The sequence below is a fragment of the Trematomus bernacchii genome, unplaced genomic scaffold (genome assembly GCF_902827165.1).
Source record: "Trematomus bernacchii unplaced genomic scaffold, fTreBer1.1, whole genome shotgun sequence".
Taxonomy (NCBI): domain Eukaryota; kingdom Metazoa; phylum Chordata; class Actinopteri; order Perciformes; family Nototheniidae; genus Trematomus; species Trematomus bernacchii.
This window is the reverse complement of record NW_022987313.1, coordinates 9,723,911-9,746,635: the sequence shown is the minus strand read 5'-3', so window position 1 is coordinate 9,746,635 and position 22,725 is coordinate 9,723,911. Positions and strand designations below refer to the sequence as shown.

At 40.1% G+C, this 22,725-nt stretch overlaps 1 protein-coding gene across 2 annotated transcripts in view; it reads right to left on the bottom strand.

Annotated features, from left to right (window-relative positions):
* Window positions 1–1,813: 1,813 nt before the first annotated feature.
* The window catches only part of fsip1 (fibrous sheath interacting protein 1), a 28,098-nt gene continuing 7,186 nt past the window's right edge, over window positions 1,814–22,725 (bottom strand). For both annotated transcript variants that reach the window (XM_034130022.1, XM_034130106.1), the window contains 2 exons: window positions 11,486–11,638; window positions 1,814–2,314 (listed from right to left, as the gene is read on the bottom strand). In XM_034130022.1, the coding sequence (XP_033985913.1) occupies window positions 2,207–2,314; window positions 11,486–11,638 (261 nt within the window). In that variant the 3' untranslated portion in view covers window positions 1,814–2,206. The remainder of the gene's footprint in view (window positions 2,315–11,485; window positions 11,639–22,725) is intronic.

The following is a 22,725-nucleotide window of genomic DNA, read 5'->3' as shown; positions in this document are numbered from 1 at the left end:
CAGTTGAAAAACCTTTTAAAATGCGTGTTTTCTGAATGGAGATCGGATCGATCAGGCTAAGCTAACGTTGTATATGCTCCGTCCACACTCACAACAACGGCCTACAAACATAATTAAAGCAGCGACTGTATTCGCCATGACACAGGCAGTCTGTGGTTTGTACTTGTTTAACTTTTGTCTAGTTTCTGAACAGATATGAGGAGCTGTGAGCTCTGAGTGCTAACTGCTAACTGCTAACAGCTGATGTTATGGTTTTGTGGTTCACATTGAAGATGACGTCACGGCAGTTTTACGCAGCGTCGCTCCGCCCGCCGAACAGCCGATCGCCCCGCCTACACTGCGTTACTATAGTTACTACCCCAGTTCTTAACTGTAATGGAAACACAGCATAAAGTGAGCCTGGCCTAACAAGGCCTAACAAGGCCTAACCATACCGTACTAAGCCGGGATAGGTCCTCCAATGGAAATGCGCCATAAGAGTTAGACCTAACACACTTAGCTATTTTATCTACCTCTGGAACAAGCTAAACTAGTTATAAATATGTTTATTCTTCACTGTCGGGTCACTCATTACTGGATCAGTGAGCTGCATGAGACGGATACTGACAGGCTGTCAGGAGAGAGAGAGAGGGAGAGAGGAAAAGAGAGCGCTTCCGCTCATTTCTCCCGTGTATTATCCAAAGTTAATGTAAACTTGAATAATGTACTTCATTTGAATGTAATAACTATGTTGGTTGTTGTTTGTGGAAGCGCCAGTGAATGAGCCCCATTAACTGAGTTTTAAACATCACTTTAAATGGAAGATCCCCATAGCCCCCACCCACTCGATCGGCGATCGGCCCCAAAATTGGCGATCGGAGCATCCCTAGCTTTTACAAATGTTTTAGATTTTGGATGTGGCGTTTTGTCAGTGTCGTTTTCAATTTGTAGCTACTATATCATAACGCAGTAATTGTTTTATATATTGTGAAAGTACTAATCATAAATTAGACCAGAACCATAGTTTAAAAGTCTATTTTACACATCAGAAATATACAGTACAGCTATAGAGTGGTGCAGTGACGAGTCCTAAAACCCGGAAGTGAGTTAGCATTTTACCACTACGGGTTCCCTCGTCTCAGAGTCAATGGGATTTCTCCATAGGATTTTGGAAAATAGCTCGAAATAAGGTCTGTGGTTGAAACAAATTTAAGAGACAAATTACGTTTTGTTCCCCGACATTAAATACATCAGCAGTGACCCCACTGGTGATTTTTGAAGAGTTTACACGTCTGAAAAACGATGGTTGTTAACAAGTGGCTGAATAGGACTACAGAAGTTGTCGAGGACGTTGTACACCATTACGCCGAACACGTAAACACTCCCGCTAAGTTTGTGTGCCCCTGCAAACTGTTAAAACAAACGCTACAACTTGAATTTTTTTTAAATATTTTTGAATATCGATCTTAAGTTGGTGTGACGTTGAAGTCGTGCGACCCTGCTGTAGTTCGTTTATAGCATAACGTTAGCATTTTGCTTCTGGCGATTAGATTTATGATTAGAAAATTATAAAAGTAGGGTAGACATGTGGATATTATCTGGCTGAACAAAACGTGCATTTATCAAACAGGTTTGTTTTCCACAAACCTTATTTCGAGCTATTTTCCAAAATCCTATGGAGAAATCCCATTGCTTTTTTGTCGAGGGAACCCATGCGCAGCTTACTTCCGGGTAAATACGTCATCCCTGCACCACTCTATTAGGCTCTAGAGTAGAACATTGAAACAAATATAAGACTGGTTAGTTATATTTACATAATTAGAAAAGCTACAATTTCACTCAGATGTTTGTAAATTCAGAATATCAGTTGTGATAGGGTTAGGAATTTGTTGTTAAATATGTTTAGATCCAGTAATGTTTATCTCATAAACGCTCTAGTAGCCGGATAGTGCTGTCCCAGGTAGATGCATCTTGATAGGCGTTCTGATTGTAAGGCTTCCAGTTGTTAGCATCTTTGGCTGCATTAAAAATCGCATGCTTTAAAAAGCACTTTTAATAAGTACTGCAGCTTCCAAGAATTGTGGGTCAACATAGTGAGAAAATCATGCTGACTTTTTGGCTTACTGCTTTTTACTTTTTATATATTGTGGACAATGGACATACTACATTTGTTTGTGTCATACTCCATAGTTAGTTTGGGTATTGGAACATACAGATTGTTTGAGTCTCAATCAGTTGTTGCGTTTGTCTCAAGATCCTGGGTCCAGCTGTCTGTCAGCTCACATTCATCCAGCAGACTAAGCAACTGCTCCTCAATAAGGTCCGATGACTCATTCTGCAAAAAGACACAAACATAATGTGTGATTTAAAAAATATATGATTTTAGATCCTAAGGCAAGGCAAGGCAAGTTTATTTATATAGCACATTTCAACACAAGGCAATTCAAAGTGCTTTACAAAAATGAATGACATTAAGAGCATTAAGAAACATATTATGAAATGACATTTAAAAACACATTTAAAAGCAACGATATAAAATGGCATTTAAAAACACTCATTTAAAAGCAAAGATACATGAATAAAAGTTACAGTGCAGTGTGAGATACACACATCAGAAATGCTTAGGTCTGACTCTCAATCATTGCTAACTTTTTAGCAGCAATAGTTTTCTATCATCTCCCTTTCTTTCTACTTTCTTGTTTAACTTGTCCTTTAGTTATATCAAGTGTTTCATGCTAAGGTAAAAAAAACTAAATCTGCAAACAGCGCACTGTTCTTTTATGACCAATCAGACACATGCAGCAGACCTCTGGCAGCATCAGGGTCATATATTATTACAGAAGTGACAATAGAATATCTTTCATAATAAATGTCATTATCTTTCATCAATCCTCCTTAAATTTGTTCCAATTACGGAAATATTTTAGCGAGATATAAAACTCAGTTCTTGACATATACAGACAATGTGTATGAATGCATGACCTGTAATAACAGTGGCAGTTCATAGTATCTATTTCCTCGCTCCTCCCTTGTGCCTAGTTGGAAGCCGTTTGGGGAAAAACACTTCCATTTAGAAATAACTTTTGTTTTTCTAAGGGAGAGTATGTGAGTTCAAGGAGAAAAAGCCAAACTTCTTAAAGTAGGTAACGAGGGGGAAAGAATTTCACTATTTGAATAAATGTCAATATCTATCCATGTAGTGTGACTGATGTATTATCTGGCAGATGCAACTGTTATATCTAATTATTATCGGTTTGTAAACTTAAATTCCTTTTCCATAATAACAAGTTAGACATGAATAATTCATCTGTAAACACATGCTTATTGAGAGTTGGCATCTCTTGGTATATGAATGCTTTACTTTGTTTAGACAGCTGCAACCCAACAGTGAGTTTGTTCCAGAATCATCAACCCATATTCACTCATGACATGAGCATTATACCTAAACACGTATCCAGGAATCACCGAGTCCAATCATAATCGTTCTCTCAGCATGTGCATTCGTGTTTCTAGCTGTCATCACTGAACAGAATGTCCCTGGCCTTAAGGAAGAGATGTCCTATTCCAGTTATTTTGTCTTGTCCAGACCTATCTCTTGACTTGGCCTTTCTCGTGCCAGGGCTGGAGAAAGGTCTAGCCAAGATTTTTCCAGGCCTAATTTGAGGAGGTGTTACCATCCTGATCATGTGCACACACGTACGTGTACAAGCCTGGACCGTGTTCAGTCAATGTTCTAAATTGTGGCCAAATTGTTACACACAACTCAGTGGCAGTATCTATAATGAGAACCCCTGAATATCACATTTAATTTAATTTTCTGTTTTGGTTTCCGGTTAGGCATGTCACAATATCAGATACTGAAGTAAGTCGATGCAAAGTTGGGAAAACGTGCTGTGTGGTTCTTCTACAGTACCTGTACATTAGTGTTGGCAAACTATGTTTCCAAGTGTAGTTTAGCTCTGTTTTGGTCAACAACTCCTGAGGGAGATATCTGGCTCTCTAGCTGCTAATTGACAATTATGGGTTCTTGCTGGGTATGTAAAACTGCTGCCTGCTGCAGCTGTGCTAAGTTTTTTTTAGATAGAGCTTTATTGTCTCCCTTAGGAGAAATTTGTCTTGGGCATCAAGATAATAAACATAACACATTTAGGACAATCAGTGATAGATACAGAACAGAGATCACATATCACATGGCAAAGAAACAAACAAGAAACATACAGGTACAGAACTTTCCCTATTGCACATACATAAATCAAATATTGCACTTTCCCTATTGCATTCATACATAATCAACTATTGCACTTTTCCCTACTGCATTCATACACAAATCAAATATTGCACTTTCCCTATTGCACCTATGCATAGTGTCCGTCAAATTGCACATATCCCTATTGTATCCATACCTATTTACACATATTGCACTTTCCCTATTTAACCTTCTCGATTGCACATACTACACTGTAAACATTGCACCTCCCAACAACTCCTAACACAGCATAATCACAATTGTTTCTGACTGTTCAGCAGCTTGATTGACAGTGGAATAAAGGAAAACTTATACCGGTTCAATTTACAGTTTGGTAATCTATACCTTCTGCCCTCGAGGGCAGCAACTCAAACTCTCTATACAGGATGTGTTTGGGGTCGCATGTGATTTTACGGCCTTGCTTTCTCACCATCTCCTCAAATATCTCCTGAAGAGAGGATGGTGGAAGCATGCCAATTATTTTTCCAGCCCTTTTTATCAAGCTCTGGAGTTGTGATTTAGATTTAACTGACAAGTTACCAAACCATGTTGTGATGCCATAACGAACAATAGGCTCAATTGCTGCCCTGTAGAACATTAACATGATACATGTATCCACTCCATGAACCCTGAGCCTACGCAGAAAATGCAGGCGCTGGCTTATCTTTGAGCATACCTGATCCACCTGATGGGCCCAGCCTAACTGAGCATCAAAATAAATCCCTAAATATTTAAAACTTGTAACCTGCTCAACTCCCTCCCTGTTGATAAGGACTGGGCTGTGATCACCTACTGACTTGGGGTCAAAGATCATTTCCTTTGTTTTTTTAACATTTAACACCAGGTTGTGCGCCTCACACCACTTCACGACCTCTTCAATCTCAAGTTTATAAATAGTTACCTTAGCAAATAGACACGAAGCGGAGTGAAAGAGCTAAATAACATTATCTTTTGTATTCATTTAACAAACATGATATGATGTTACAAAGGAATTAAATTAGCGCCTGCCAAATACAGGGTTTATGTTTGCTGTGAAAGGTACCAATTTTATTTTACCTGCAACCATGGCTTATAGGGTTTCCTTGTATACATTTTTAAGAGCAATCATATTTACCTTAATGTGTCATTATTAATTTTATATTAAAGTATTCAAAATGCAGTTTTGAAATAAACTACTATGAGCTAATACACTGTTTTTGGGCGTCGGTGCAGGGCAGGCTGATCTCAGCCACTCTGTCTCTTAGCCTCTCCAACAGAGATAAATGAAAGAAAATGTTTTTTTAACTGCCGTGACACAATGCTGCGACTCTTAAAGTGGTTGACCTCAGGTGCCCTTAAATCTAGGGAGGCCAAGGGTGTCTTGGAGGTCGCAGATGTGCTTTTTCTGTCTGTCTTCTCTTTAATGAGTCAGTTTAACAATGTGTTTCAGCTATTTCTGCTCTTGACAGTCCTGGGATTCAGCTTCCTAATGGACACCCTTTGTATTACAGTAAAGGGCTGTGGAAACGGGGAAGCTGTCCAAAGCAAGCATATGATGTTTGATTGAAGTGATTCCAGAGAGTACCCTTTTATCTCTGAGACAATGTTGAACCTTGTTGTAAATTTGTCATCACAACATTATCATCAGGCTAATTCCAAGGAAACAGATGAGTAGAGCAGGAAAAGATACAACTTTTACCAGAACTGGAAAAGCTTCTGTTTTTAAGCTGCCCCAACGGTACGTACACGCGGCAGCGTCGCGTTGAAGCTTGCCGGTGGGCGTGTCTGGCGTGCGACCAACAACCAATCACATTAATCTCCCGCCCCGGACACACAAGCACGTGGTTTGATTGGCTAGAGCTTGTACTGGCATATGATTTGATTGGCTGGCGCTTCCGTCGACGCTTGAAAAGTTGAACTTTTCTCAACTTTCGAAGCGAGCAACGGAGGCAAAGCGACGGAACCACAATGCAGTTCGGCAAAGCGTGACGTCACCCGATTCAATGTGAATGGGAAGCGTCTCCGTTGAAGCACTGCCGTGTGGACGTTCCGTAAGTGGCTTTCGTGCATGCAAACGCACTTCAAGAGAAAATGTAAACACATGCATACACAAAGGTTTTTTTTGTATAGGGGGGTAGGAAAGTGTGTAGCTTTGTGAGCTGTTACACTTGGGGCTGGTTTGGTGCTACTCCCAAACATACATCCTCTGGCATTAAAGTGTGAAATACAAGCTGGAGGTGGAGAATCTATAGACTTGCATAACACTGACAACTCTCGTTGAGGAAAGTTAGGGGCCTCTGACAGCTTTATGGAAAAACAGAACACTAGCGCCAATGTTATACATACACAAACTTACCTAATACTTACTAAGATATAAATAACAATGAGTTATTACGGATGTATGGGACGTATTAAATTAGCAGAAAGCGATGCCTGTTCATGAGGATAAAACAGTTTTATAATTTGTATTTGTTTTAGTGCATTCGAACACTGCTGCATATTCAACGTTTCCCCCCTAATATTTCTGCAATGCTTCCCTGCTGCTCAGAGTTGAGTACATTCTGATCGATTGAATCGGAACAACAATGCATCATTGAGGAAACAGATTTGACGTGGCTGCTCATGACCCTGACACATTATTAAATAATATACTACTATTATCACGATTTTACAAAGATCAGAACAGCTTTTGCCCCAGGCACATCGGTTTTGAACTGACTCAATCACTGAAATCAGTGAGTCTTGGAAAAGATAAAGTTGGGGTCAACTAAATCCATAAGCACGATATGTCTGGTTATTGTCAGAATGCCAGCATAATAGCTCCAGACGTCTCAAACGGCTCCCCATGCTGTAACTTTCCCACCTGCTGTCCAGACCCTGCGGGCTTATTGTATCAGTCTCAGTCTGGCCTGTATCCACACACAGCCATGTGCAGAGAGAGTAAGTGTTAGGGAAAACCTCGGTCACTGACCTATTTAGCAACTCTTTACAGTGCAGCCATTCTGACTTTAACACTGTAATTTGTCACTCCTCTTCCCTTTCTGGACCTGAATGGCACCAATGTTGCCTGTGAGTTTAGTGCTCCGTTTGCCCTCTATACAGGAAGGGGTCCTGTTCTTCTCCCAACAGCCAATGGTAGGGTGGGTAAACCTCTGACCTTCCGTAAAAGATCAAGGTTCCTGCTCACTGTTCTATATCAGTTTCCCACTTGGAGACGATTCTGACAAAGCCAGAACTGTGTTTCAATGGACCACCTCTGTACAGCTCCCCATTGGCTCCTGTACAAGGTGCAGAGCAGGCTTACCACAAGTGTGGGCTGCTCAGCTTTCAAGGTCACTGACATCAGTCACATACCTCACTTTATCGGCCAGAGACCAATAGGGTCAGTTTTCCACCAGTGTAGGAAGGAATTCTATTCATTACACTTCAGATGTTGAGACCAACTCACAAGGCAAGTGTGCAACACTTTCTCCTCTAGTATACTGATCTCATCACCTTAAATGCATCAAGGTTAGAAAACAAAAACACAATTTGTCAAATGAAAGATAATGCGGATAATAGAGATTATAATTTGCCCGAGACATTTCATATTAATGCCAATCTATAATATTCCTGGCTGAATTCCAATATTCAAACGTCAACCCTTCATTTCACATACAAATATGGATGTGACTTACGGTACGTCCACACGGCAGCGTGCGTTGAAGCTTGCCGGTGGGCGCGTCTGGCATGCGACCAACAACCAATCACATTAATCTCCCGCCCCGAACACACAAGCTCCCGGTTTCATTGGCTAGTGCTTCTACTGGCATATGATTTGATTGGCTGACGCTTCCGTCGAAGCTTGAAAAGTTTAACTTTTCTCAACTTTTGAAGCGAGCAACGGAGGCAAAGCGACGTGACGGAACCACAATGCAGTTCGGCAAAGCCTGACATCACCCCATTCAAAGTGAATGGGAAGCGTCTCCGTTGAAGCAACGCACGCTGCCGTGTGGACGGGCCGTAACACGGTACTGTGCTGTTGTGATTGAGACGCTAAATGAAAACCAACGATAAAAAATTGTGTTTGTTCAGGTTATGAACAGCCTTAGCTCTGGCGATACAACATGATAGTTTGCTAAGTTAAGCGCAGCTTGTAGGTAAGTCTAACATTTTATCAATGGACAGATGATTCTTATAGCCGTGTATAGAGGGGGGGGGGGTCATAGTTACCGCATATCACAATACCATCTTTCTAATAAAATAAACATCTATGGCCATGTGTGGAAACACTTCTTGGTCTCTACCACACAGTGACACAATAAACGTAGAGACTTGTATAGAGCCATACACAATACTGTCTCTATTTCAGGAGATCATAAAGTGGCAAACAAGAGAAGACAGTGTGACAAGCCAAAAACTAAAAGCCAGTAGCCAAAGGTGGGATGAAGAGCAGAGAAGAGGGGGGGAGAAGCTGAGAGAGAAAGATCTCTTTTCTTCAGGGTTTCTCTTTTATGGTAAACCTGACCTGAACCCAACAAATGTAGACTTTGACCAATTATGGCTGTCAATGTCTTTACAAAGTTTAATGTTAACATTTTGTATTAAACAAGGATATAATAGTTGTTTATTATTTACTGTGCTTATTATTGTTTTTAAAATATCATCCAAGCAGACCTTAAGGGTTCAAACATTGCCAAGATATTTTTGAAGAAGTCAGTGAAAAAAATGATAGCTTAAAATACTGTGTATTTCCCATGTACTAGGGAAAGTGCACTGACAAAGAGTGCATGATTAATGATGTTAGCAAGGAGTGCCCTGTTGGAACCATCCGGCCTTACTGTAAATGTTGGGTTGTCCTTCCTTTAGCAGCGGATCCAGGAGTTTAGCCAAATGAGGGTTCAGGAAAAGTAGCACCGGATCAGCTGTTAAGTATCACAGTTTAGCTTTACCAGTTGAACATAACCGTAGTGATCTCTTTTTTTCTGGAAATGTGTTCTGTTTATTTAAAGAGAGGAGTAAGTCTTAACACATATATCTAAGGCCTTTCTGCTCAGGCAAATATTATTAACAGTGAGAGAAGAGATTATTTGGCAAGGAGATGATTTCACTGGAATGAGAGTTTTGTTTGGATTGAGAGAAAGGAAAAGCCGGTATGACGCACAGAATAGCAGCTCTTAGATCTGAATCCAACCAAAGCGTTTGTTTTAATAAATCACTGCTGAAAGGTAAATCAGGTAGATCTCGAGACAAACACTTGAAATCTTAACATCATACGCTGGAATCAATTAAACTGAGTTAGAACAGAGAGTCTGTGGTCACTGTTACAGTGTATAAGACCAACCTTTTAACATTTTCCATTTTTACTGTAGGTGCTACACTCCAGCAGCAGGCCAGACTAAACATAGAGCTGCATACTTTCAATTTGGAGGGAAAAAAATCGCATATCCAATATATGCTTGTGTGTTTACGTAAACATTTTCTTTGACTTATTTCTAACAAATTCTGGACTTTTGTCATCACCGACTGCAAGTAGACACTACTTCTTGAAAAAAACAAATAGCATTCTCAGGGCAAGCTTGTATTATTCTTTTTTTTGTAAATGTTCAAATAATTTAATGGAATGGGACTGTCATTGGTCTTTTAAAAAGATAGAAGATAAGAACCTCTTCTTATTCAATTCAAAAACTGATCTTTTCTTAGTAATAATGCTCTTAAAATACATCGGGGAACTATCCACAAAGTCTGTACAGATTGTACAAACGTCAGGTACTAATAGTCTGTGAGAAGACATTTGAGTTACGGACGTTACACAAATCAACTTTATGACTAAACTGCGGCTGTGTGAAACTGTTCAAGAATGCCCTCCCAGACAAATCCTGTACGAATAAATATTTTCCAACTGCAAAACAAGCCCGGTGGCACAAAGAAATACACACAGCGAGTGTGCTGTTTACATTGCAGTCCCTCGCTGGGTTCAATCATTGAGTGACAGTTTTAAATACAGTGAGACACCAGCTCACTGTATAGGTTATGACACTGGTGGTTTTGATGTTTTGTGATCATAATGAGAGAACGGCTTCCTCAAACAGAGCTAGGCTTAATTAACGCAAAACAAATCTCCATAGTTGGGCCAGGAATAGGTTTTGTTGCCTGGCATGGTGCCTTGTTTGATGTAGGGTGTGGCTGCCACTTAAAGTTTTTATTACCACACTCTTTGTAAGCATCTTTTATGTTTATATTAGGAATATATGCATCATGTTGCGGTTCATTGCTGGGAGAACTGATGTGTTGGTGAACTTAAGCATAACGCATTTAAATTTGTAGCAGCACTGTGAAAAAGCAAACATGTTCTTAGTTGTGCATGACGGGGAGAAGCTACGCCATTGGTACAATGACAAAGTCGAACCAATCTCAAATGTTTTCCTCTCTTTCGCACAAAATATAAAGTCATAAATGTCAGAGAAAGCAGAAATTAGAGCTATCCAGCTTTTGTTCTCGGGACATTCTTGTGTTGTGTCTTTAGCTACAGACTATGGGGGGAAAGAACAAGACTTCTGTGGCTGTAACTCTGCAGAGGCTCCTTAAAGCAGACTGAACTCAATGGTTTCTAGGGAACACTGCAGAGGGCGGACATCCAATCTCAGAAAAGAATGATAGAAAGCAATGAAACACCGTGGAGAACAAAAGGCTATCAGTGGAGTATACGACCGTCCTCGCCCTCATATCAGACCTTGTGCAAAGCAGAGAAAGATATTTATCTCCTCTCTAAAAACAAATGTAAACCAAACCGTGCATTTGAAACAAAACAAGAGTTGAATTTATTGGTTCAATAAGAGAGAAGAAAAGTGGAGGAAAAGTATGGGCCTGCAAATATTTCATTTCCTTTTATCTTCCCCCTGTGAGAATGACACAATGGGCTGTGCACTTGTAATAATTTGTCACACACATGTCATAACAACAAACACAAACTGTGTGTGTGTGTGTGTGTGTGTGTGTGTGTGTGTGTGTGTGTGTGTGTGTGTGTGTGTGTGTGTGTGTGTGTGTGTGTGTGTGTGTGTGTGTGTGTGTGTGTGTGTGTGTGTGTGTGTGTGTGTGTGTGTGTGTGTGTGTGTGTGTGTGTGTGTGTGTGTGTGTGTGTGTGTGTGTGTGTGTGTGTGTGTGTGTGTGTGTGTGTGTGTGTGTGTGTGTGTGTGTGTGTGTGTGTGTGTGTGTGTGTGTGTGTGTGTGTGTGTGTGTGTGTGTGTGTGTGTGTGTGTGTGTGTGTGTGTGTGTGTGTGAATGTAGCTGCTTTGAACTCACAGTCATATGTTGGCCCTGGCCCAGGATCTCCAGCTGCTGTTGGATCTCTTGGAGCCTCCTCTCCTGCCCTCTCCTCTCCTTTATATCCTGCAGGGCCTTCTCTCCTGGCTGCGGGTCCCCATCACACTTCCAGCCAACCTCTGAGCCACGGCCCTGACACATAACAGACACGACTGGTTCTCAAAGGGAACAAACATCTAATATCACATGTAGACGGGCTTATAGGATTCTCTCCTGGAGCTTCACTTGCAGTTTGTTCTAGGAAACTTTTAAATAGCAATCAAAATCATATGACAGTTCATCACGATCAATTCAAGTCCATATACCATCATTGTTGTGTTTTAACGATGAACAACAATCTTCTTTCCTGTTTTTTTACTGATTTCACAAGCACGTTATAAGACACGAGAAAGCCAAATACCTCGACTACAGCTCCAGTTCATATGGGGTCCAACATAAATCACACATTTTTGGCTTTGGTGCACTGGGTTTACAAAATGAAGACTGCATCCAAGGCAAACTTTGAAACTGGGTCAGAACGAAATGGGAGAGTCCTGCAGTGGAGGGCCTTCCACAGACAGCTGATAATTGAGAGGCCTTGAAGAAGGAATAACTCTGCAGACTTAGTATGATGAACAGCAGCTGATGGAAAAGGTGCATTATTGTTGCAAATCTAAAAGGATACGTCAAATGTTCACATCCTAATGATGGAAAAACATGGCAAAAAGGACAACACTGTCGAACCTGACCAGTGAGCGACCTGTGGTACAGTCACAATTCTTCCTCTAAAAATATACAGATACTCTATAAAAGCAGCAACTAGATTGAAAAGATGGTTGGGTCTGGGAGGATGCTGCCAACCGCATGGCTCTTTTGGAGTGTCAGGCCCAGCGCCATGTGGTTGGAATCCCCATCACTCTTGGTTAGTCTGGATGCCAGGCAGGCGTATGCATGATCTGATAATGTGGAAATGACGGATATTTCATAAAATGTCCACATCTCAAAATCGACTTGCGTACAGCAAAAATAGTAGGTTATCGGAGACGGCGGCACCCAGCTAAAAGCTCTGATTTACTAAATCTATTATGACATGTTTATGATGGGATGTAATCTTAGTTAAACCAGGGTAGGGGTGAGTTTGGTTAACTGGAGCCAGTATGTTGGGAGGAAGCTGCCTAAATAAATGCTTCAGCCCTTGTTAATAAGAAAAACAGACATGCCTACTCCACTAATGCCACATGTTGCATTTACACAGACTTTAGGCTTATCTTTTAATATTTAAACCTTGGCAACAAAAAGAAGATGTGTCCTTACTGCGTGTGGCCTCACCTACCATGCCCTCTGTCTTCCTTTTAGGGAAATAATAGGGGGAAAGACTCTTTCAAGTGGTCGTTATTCAAGCCCTTCAGTTAGGATTCCCTCATCCAGACTACAAAAGACAGGACCACATCGGGATCAGACTCCTGTCGTGCGCCAGAATGAAAAACGCGGCGTTCCAACCAGGAAAAATAAAAATTAAAGTCTAGCTTTACCACCGTCCTCACACCACTAAATGCACGTTTCTAAAAAGCCCAAATCTTTGGGAGAAACCGTTTATTTAATTTGGAAACGACAGCTGCCCTACTTTTAAAAACAATAGATGGCAAACTTTAAAATTGTCTTCAGGGCTAAGCAGTGATAAAGATATCACTGACCAATGTTTGAATGAATTTGGCATGTCACATATTTTCTTACTAAACCAATTCTCTGTGGCTAAATGAACACCCCGTGAGTTCTGGTGAGTGTGAGGGGAAAGTCCACATGCTCTTTGTATAAACCTCACTGATTTGACCCTAATTACAGCAAAGGAAGAGCGTGGTGAAGTTAGTTTTAGGTTGGAAATTCTACAGATTTTCCCTCCAGATCCAGCAGAGTCTTCTTACTCAGTTTCACAGACTGTCAGCAGTCATTGGCTGGTTAGCTCACATCCGAGCACTCACTCTGGACCACAGGGCTTCACTTCGGGACCATCAATAAATTACTGTTTGAATGCCACAAAACCCATGTTATTTTCAAAACCTCCATGCTAAGCTGCTATGTATGTGGAATTATGCTAAAAGAATTACTATAAACTTTCTAAATGTTCAATACAATATTAATATAAAATAAAAGGTGGCCTAAAATATAGCCCAGGGTAGGAATGAAATGCCTCATTGATTTGGGGTCACTGTCACATGACATAGAGGCTATTGAAAAGATCAAGAACTAAAATAAAAACAGCAGAATCTTCGTAAAATATTTTAAAGGGGACCTATCATGCAAAATGCACTTTTGTACGTCTTTTATACATGAATATGTGTCCCCCGGTGTTCCAGGGAACTCACCAAGTGTCAGAAAACACAACCCTCTCTATTTTCCTCCATACCCAAATCTCTAAAAAAAGGGGCTGCAACGGATCTGATACAGACTGATCAAGATTTGAACACTTCTATGACGTCACAGAAGTGGCGCTACGGCTATTGGGCCAACTCCACCAATCAGGAGGAGACAGCCACGGCCATTGCCGTTCGAAAGCGCTGGAGACGCTGTAGTACATATGCCAGGCCTGTAGATGGTGCTGTTCTCACAGAATCTGCCCTTGCAAAAACAGAGCTAAAAAAGTGCAAATTGAGCGAAATGAGGCATGGCTAAAATGCATGATCTGTTTGGTATTTTGAAAAAAAAAAAGTATAAATATGCCTTATATAGGTATGGTCCTACACTATATTATTCAAATATAGCATTGTGGGGGAAACTTCTGTGTAGCAATGCATTGGGAGTCACCGACTCAGGAAGGAGACACGGTGAGAGTTGGAGCTTTTGATGTCAAACACTGATGGGTTTATTCAGAGTATTCGGCCAGAGGATTCACATCACAAATCAAAGAGTCAGAGGTTCTGACTACACGGTAGAGTTGCCACGTCAATTCTGAAGAGCCTCTCTCTATGTTAGACCTTTTAACGGGTTCACAGAGAGAAATCAACATCTCTGAAGGAGTAGACTAAACAGCTGGGAACACTGAGCCACCTGCGTCCGACACTCATGGCCTCGAAGATTTCACATCTTAGAGTCCACAAACACCGATAAAGAAGTGCCTCAGCGTTCTCACAACAATTACCCTTCGTGCCAGACAAGTTGACCGGTCACAAACTGGTGACAACAACACATATGGCACCAAGGCCTTTCCTTAAAGGAGATAACAGACGTCAGAGTAGATCATAAAACGTCACAGAGCAAAAGGTTAGATATCTAGAAGAATTATTCCCTAACAAGCATGATAGGTCCACTTTAAAAAGAAAACAATAAAATCCTTTATATTGGAGGCGCTTTCAGTTTGGACCAAAGAGGCAAAACTACCAATATTGCCATCCCTGCTGCCACAGCAAATAATACTTTGTTATAAAAGTTTCATGCAAGGTTGATCTGCAGCACATATTGGTTCCAATGCTTGAAATGAAATGCCAAGATAAAACAGATGTGATATTCTTGGCAACCCTATAATACTGCTATGTTCGTGTATACTTGCTTTGACAACTGACAATTGAAAGCTGTATGAGCTCATAAGCGTTAACCTGACACGGGGTTCATTTTCTTTTTTCACTGAAGACTTGTAGCTTACAAGTTATTAATTGCAGTACTTTGTTCACAGTGTTCCTAAATATAAAAATAATTAATCAGTAATAATAAATGAATGAAACACATTTAGATCAAGGCATTGGCAAGGATAAACAGTCACATTGTAGTAATGATTCACTTCTTGGAGCATACTAGGGAATAATGTTTCTTGGCCTTTACAGACTTCAGTGATTGTCCCAATAAATTGCAGTTTCTTGAGCTTCCTCTTGTTGAATGTGCGATACCTTTGACTCTGAATGAGGTTACACAGAGTGACTTCCAGCAGAGACCAAGGTTAAGCTTATCTGAACATCAGCAAAACGCTGGTAATTGGCTCTCCTCAGAGTTGCCACTTGACATGATGTTTAAGGCAATGATCCCATTACCTTCTATCTGTTTCACAAGACCGCTGGGAGGCCACAAAGATCTAGACTTTGTTTTCTTCCAGATGGAAAAACTTGTCAAACCTAATGACCTTTTTGAGACAAAACTACGCCATTCTAGTGATGAAATATTAAGTGTAAGCTTTAGACTTTGAGTTTGCATTAGTGCCACGAGTTGATGTAAAAGGCATCATTGTTGCTATTACGCTGACTGCCAAGTGCGCCATGAATGTTAAGAAAAATAGGAAAAGGTCATTCATTCGTGATATGACAACGCCCGAAGAGCTGTCCTTGTTTCACCTCAGGATCTGACTTACTTGCCCACAATAAGAGAACAGGAATGATTTGCCAATTGCTGTGAGCAAAGCCATCATTGGAAGACTGTTTAGATCAGATAAGTTTAATCAAGCATGCATTTGATTAAGTTGTTGTTCACATCTTGTGATACATTCTTTGATTGGATTCTCTGCAGGAATACATTAACAATGACAACCACTAAATAGAATGATCTTATTAAGTGGTTGTTTGACACATCTGCAACGTTTTGATTGTTGATTGATGATCTGCTGATTTCCAAAAGAATAAAGTTGAAGGGAAATGTTTTCTCTGCTCAATTATTAAATGATCATCCAACATGTGGTTGTATCTGTGGTGCGATTTGATAATTATAACAGCTGGATACTTTCAGGCAGATGTATTCTCAGATACATCAGGAAAACAAGACAAGTAATGAAAACCAGCAATTAGGTAACTCTTATATAAGTGTCCTTCTGCAATGTGTCTGTGATGTTGTGAGGTACGCGTGTGACGCATTCACATCACATTTGTTTGTTTCTGATAATCCAAGGCGTTATTCAATTCAGTAGTGTGTGTGGGAGGGGAGGGGAGGGGAGGGGAGGGGGGGGGGGGGGGGGTGGACACTGTAGGACACTGTACATTGTGGAGGTGGTGGGAGACAGGAGAATGGCATCCAGCAGGGAGGACAGCTTGGATGCCATTCTCCTGTCTCCCAGCACCAATGTGTCCCACCCCCACCAGGACACCCTGTCCTCACTGTGCAGCTCCTTCAGCAACAGGCTGCTGCACCCCCGCTGTCTCACGGAGAGATACCGCAGGTCCTTCCTTCCTGCAGCGGTCAGACTATACAACCAGCACAGCCCCTAGTAGACCCCCCCCCCCCCCCCACACACACACAACAACACAGACTATAACACCCCTTGCTGTTAAATACCAACCAACTATGTGCAATATGTGCTACAGCATATGTGCAATATATATATATGCCGTTAATAACTGTTCAATACATATATACGTGCACAGACATTTTGGGGAGCGGGAGCTCAAGTGAGAAAAAGGGCACTTCCCATAATCATTTATAATAAATGTTTTAAAACAAAAAGTTAAATATAGTTGCACATCTCTGACTTACTGACCAATTTATTTGAATACCCTCACACTCACGCAATTGTTTAATACTCAACAGAATTCTACAAAATAATCAGCTAACACAGAGACAATGGTCTTCTTTAGTATTCACTATACGCACACGAGCAGACAACAAACTAGTCAAATTAATAGTTATTAAATGAGCAGCCAACAATCAAAATTATGAAGTTACTGTTTAAGGACATTACAGGCAAAAATATCCTTTTTTCATGTACTATACATTTTGTTATTTTGGTCTATTTTGCTTCCATGTTTTCTTTCACTCTAATGGAAAGAAAACTTCCAAAAAACACATAAATGGTGTTCGTTGTACCATGTCTGAATTCATCTATAGATTTAAAGCTAATCTGCATTTAAACATAACATTTCAGGAGAAAATACTGACTTGACGTAAGTAACTATCTGGGGAAGTTGTGAGGTGATATGTTTTTTTGTTTGTTTTTTGTTTTATCCTTTTCACCTGCAATGCCTTGGTAACTGCATGCAAATGAGCGCATTTTAATTAGGCCTATTTTAACGCCTAATTTGCATATCAATGTGACGATTGTGATGACGTTATCTGAAGTGACTGCCGATGTCCACACCGCTGTGCGCGAGACGTGGAGGGAGGGAGGGTAGAGAGAGCATCGGAACTTCACAGTCTAATCTCCCGACCTGATATTTTTATTTTTGTATTCAATCAATATATTTTAGGAAAGGGAAACTGTGCGCAAACAGCAGTATTTATTTCATTTATTTATTTATTTTAAAAAGGGAGAAAAAAAGGGCAGGGGCTCAAGCCCACTTTGATGTCTGTGTGCACGTGCCTGGTGCAATATATACCTGGCTACTAAATCCCAAGAACTGTTACAGGATGTGTATTTTGTAAATTGTGTAACCTTTTTTTTATTATATTTTTTATTATATCATAATTTTTTTTTTTAACTTAGTACTTTTTAATGCATGTAACATTAAGCTGTCTGTGTCTCTTTTTCTGCTGTAACAATGTACATTTCCCCTCTGTGGGACTAATAAAGGTATTCTGATTCTGATTCTGATAACACCAGACAATTTTTACAGTAATTTCTTCTCTGCACAATCGCCAACACTGATTTGTTCAGAGCACCGTGTGTGAATGCCCTTAAGGCATCGATTTGTGCCATTTCATTTCAACCCCAAAACTCTGAGTGTAGGTTTTTTACCACTGCCTTATTCAGGTTTCATGGATGTGTTTACATCATTTCAGATTTTATTCATTTTTTGTATTATAACACATTTAGTTTTCAGACCTCGTATTAGAAGATCAGCTTGTGGGTAAAAAAAAACAAATGTTATATTCTCAAATGTTCCCGGGACTCACTACTTTAAAAACCTAGCCTAGCGACAATACTTATGTGTATAATTATGGCAAAAAGCTGTACTCCAGCCTCCCTCTTACATGAGGTGTTTGGGTGGACTGCCTGACCCAGAGCAAAAACCTCTGAAAGAGTTTGATGAACTTGTTCACACAGGACGAGCTAAACAGAGGCAGCATGCTCTAAGACAGCTTATCCAAGGAAGTGTATACAGTACAGTTCAATTATGAACGCTACTACACACTCCAAAGTAATTCATACAACATGTGTCATTTTCAACCAGGTCTTTATAACTTCAAGTAGCTAAAAACAAATATAAATTGACAAGCTGAAGGGAAAGAAAGACATTTTTGCAAACATGATGCAAAGAGTTGCACAATTCAAACAAAAGGAAAAACGCTTAATGGGTTTTTCCTTGTGATGTGGACGCTAGCCAATTTCAAACAGCAGCTTGTTTTATTATAAGTATAGCTACAAAATGTCTCATTGGTCTTGACTTTGGCGGCCTTTGTTGTATTGATAAATGTCTGCTGGTTTCATTAAGTCATCCAATCATTAAAAAACAGGCTACGCAAATGATGAAAACAGCATGTTGTTATTCACTATCTTATTTGGTAACTTAATAGAATCCAATAAAACATCCATTTTATTATTTCTTTTTCTTTTATAGTTTTTAACTGAGGTATTGATTAAATTACAATTCGTTGTGGTCATTTTATATTTAGTGGAAGTGCAGTATTATGGAATGCATTTCTTTGAAAATCCACTTTTAACAGAGAACAAAATGTAATTTACAATAAAATGAAGTGCAGTCGACTGCTCGAATCAACAGGAACATTACAAACATCACAAATGAAGGGCTGTTGTGTACTTTATGATATTATTGGTAACTGATTGACAGACTGACTTTTCAGAAACTGATTCCTATTGACTGGAAAATATCCCTCCCTTATTTTGCGGACAGTATGTCTTGTTAATGACCCTTGTCTACGCATTGCAGAGGGACACTGATGTTATGATGAAGGAGAGCCAGGCCCAGATGTCTGGTGTTGTTCAGAACAACACGCTCCCCTCTTTTCCTCTGTTTCTCTCTCCTCTCTTATTCTCTGCAAATCTGAAGTATAGGAGAGCTCTAGCTGTGCCACGTGGACCCAGGCTTCCTGCCAAGGCCTGTCCACATGCCTCGCCACGAGCACTCCCTGTGAGAGCTCAGCGGTAAGCTGTTCGGAAGCTAAAGCTGAGAGATCACAACTTCTTTCTTTTTGCCGTATTTCTTTCTCCACCTCTCAGACTGACATTTTGCCCAGCTATGACCTCTGAACATCTGCAAAGTTCTGAGACAAAGGTGCTGTAACACTGCTGTAACGTCTGCCATAGACATTATATACTTACCTGCATGCTTTGTGCAAGGTAGTGCAAATCATTTGTATCCTGTACCACTTAACTCTTTTAACACTGTTATTCTTTCGCCTAAAATCGGTCTAATACTGCTTCATAAAAGACAACGTGAAGGTTCTTTCCACCATCTTAGAAAATGTCCCAGATATGGAATTTGTTTGTATCTCTTTCTTTTTTCCTCCTCCAGAGTTCATGATTTTACATCAGAGTAGGTCAGAGTTTGATAACTTGATGATTGCTAAACATTCCTGAAGTATTAGAAGATTCACTTCATCTGGACTGAGGGTGGTCTGGAGCAATCACATTTCAATCAAAAAAACATGTTGAATGTGATTGTGGGTTTACATTTCCACACCACCTGTGTGTTCTCAGTATCTAAGCAGAATGCAAAGAGCAATCAAAGGTTGAAAATGTTTTCGGTATGTTTGAAGTTTTCACTGCTTGGGTTTGGAAAGTCTTGCATCTGTGATTCCTCCAAATGATAGTAAATTCTCCACAGTCTATTGCTTTTACTATGGTTAAGAGAAACTCATCTGGTCATCTCCACACAACCTCTCTTTGCTAAAATAAGGTCATTTAAGGGTTCGCCAAATAATGACACAGATCAAATAAATGTGAACAAAGAGCTTAAGAAGCACGCCATGATAAATATTTATCGGAAGCATCTGGAGGGAAAAACCATCTTTGCCTCATAAGTTGTTTTTTGAACTTCTTGTGTCTGAGTGACACATGCTGTTCGTCAGGCACACTATTTGACCAACAATTCAGCTTCCAAAAGTCTTGCACAATGAGGCGATGCTTTTGTAATGAGAGATCAAATATGGAACTGAGCACTGCTGACAACTTGCAACAACATGCATTCTTTTACAAATAATAATGGGTTGTGATAGTATTCTAAAAGGCTTGAATGTTACATATTTTGGATCATAGAGGCAGAATATTAGCGAATACTTTAAGCATATTTTATTGTTAGCAGATTATTTTTGACTGAATAATCTACTAGTGTCATAATGGGTGAAATCTAACAGTTGGAAGTTAGATTTCAACCATAACAGGAAAATAAATGTCTTAGAACCACTTACTGCTTCTGTGGATAACACCAATGGGAGAGGCATTTATAAGATGACAATAAACTGGGTCTCATGGGAATTATAGGGTGGGGAAGGGTGTGGAGTCAATTCTTCTCAGCCAAGTTAACCTTGTGAAAAACAGCAAGCATGCCACATGACAAACCTGACATCTTAGTTCTCACCATGCAGCTGTAAAGCCAGACTACTGCAAAAATATGTGAGCCACAAAGGCTGCAAGGATGATATTAAACTACCAGCATATATTTGAATTCCAACTTTTTCACGGTAATGCACTCTTGAAAAAAACCCACATCAATTCACTGGCAAGTTGGTTACCAAGTGCTGGAGCCAAACTTCTCAGATCCATTTCTGTTGTGAATTATCATATTTCCAATATTTCAGTAGGGACATGAACATCATATTCCAGTGAGGACAGTGTCTTCCTTATAGCAAAGAGCATAAGTTCTTTTTGTCTTCCTGCTGTCATCGCTACTAAAAAGAAACCTTTTTTTTTGTTAAAACTGACACGGCTTCTTTTTTTTCTTCTACTTTCTAGTTCTGTTTTGTTTCTCTTCATCAAACTTTTGAACCTGATGAATATGTTAAGGTTAGCTTGTATCCTGACTGCCTATCTTGGATTCTAACACAGCCTTCTCTTGATGATATCAAATAGGCACTAACCTACATTTTAGAGGAACATAACGTGACCAAAGCTTTTCCGCTGCCATTTAATTATATGACCCGGACTAAATAAGATAAATTTGCTAACTTTCTGCCGACCGCATTGTGTTGGTCGAAAGGGCGTTCTCTGCCCAAAACTCTGCTCTCTCACTTAACATTGGTTGTAGTTAAAATCATGGGTGCTCATCAGCAACCACACAATGTGACTAAATGACCTCATCTATACATCAAAATATAGCCACTGATACACAACAAAAACACAGCTGGGCTGTTACTATGCAGACACAGAAGAAGTTGAAGCCCTGCTGATTAGAAGAGTTCAGTTGCTTTCAAATGTAGTGCGACAGTGACAGAAAACCATATTGTATAATGCCATTGACACATTTTCATTGTAACCACACTTGCAAAGAAAAACACATTTGAGAGAATAGCCTAGTTCTGATCTGTGAAACACACACAATTACACCCCAATGACACCCAACACCCAAAACCAGCTGATTTCTATGACAGAATCCCCCTCTTCTGGGAGATCAGACTGTGGGTGGGGCAGGCATTCCCACAGTGGTACAGTAGGAAGGCTGTACGGTACTGTACGTTAATCCTATGTGCAAACAGATGTTTTTAATGACAGAAAGGCTATTTCAGCTGAAGCCTTGAGAAAATGGGGGAAAAAATGAGGAATGCCAAAGCAGTGGTCCAATGAAAACACTGTTCAAATAGAGTTTTGATTCCATTCAGATCGTTCAAGGAGGATCTACCTGACCTTTTCATCAAGTATGACCTGAGGCAAAGAAAACAAGGCTTTGTCTAATCCAGACTTTCACCGTGACTCACCTCGTGGTAATGTAATGAGTGATACTGTGCTTTCACAAATACTGATTCTATGTTTCGGGGCAGTATGACATGGATTTCTCTGTGCCTTATCATTCAGTCAGTCAGTATAATATTAGACTGTATATGGGAAGTGGAAATGGTCACCGTAATGTCAACAATCGGTTTGTTTTGCAGCCTTAAATTTGGCATTTTTGGCCCAGCCATTTAGCAGTTTTTAGACAACAAAGGTGTCAAAATGAACATTTAATGCAGAGATGACCCCCCCTTTTTAGAAAAATGATTGGCTGCAATATGTAAGTTATTGTTCTTTCTACCCAGTAAACAGCAGTCTGTCATATCTATGTAGTGAGCATTTCTGTATATCTCTAGATGAAAGGCAAGGCCTTATTCCTCTTTTACTCTGGCACTCCTCTGCCCTCACCAGCTATGTAATTAGGTTGTGCTGGGGGGGCCTGACTCTC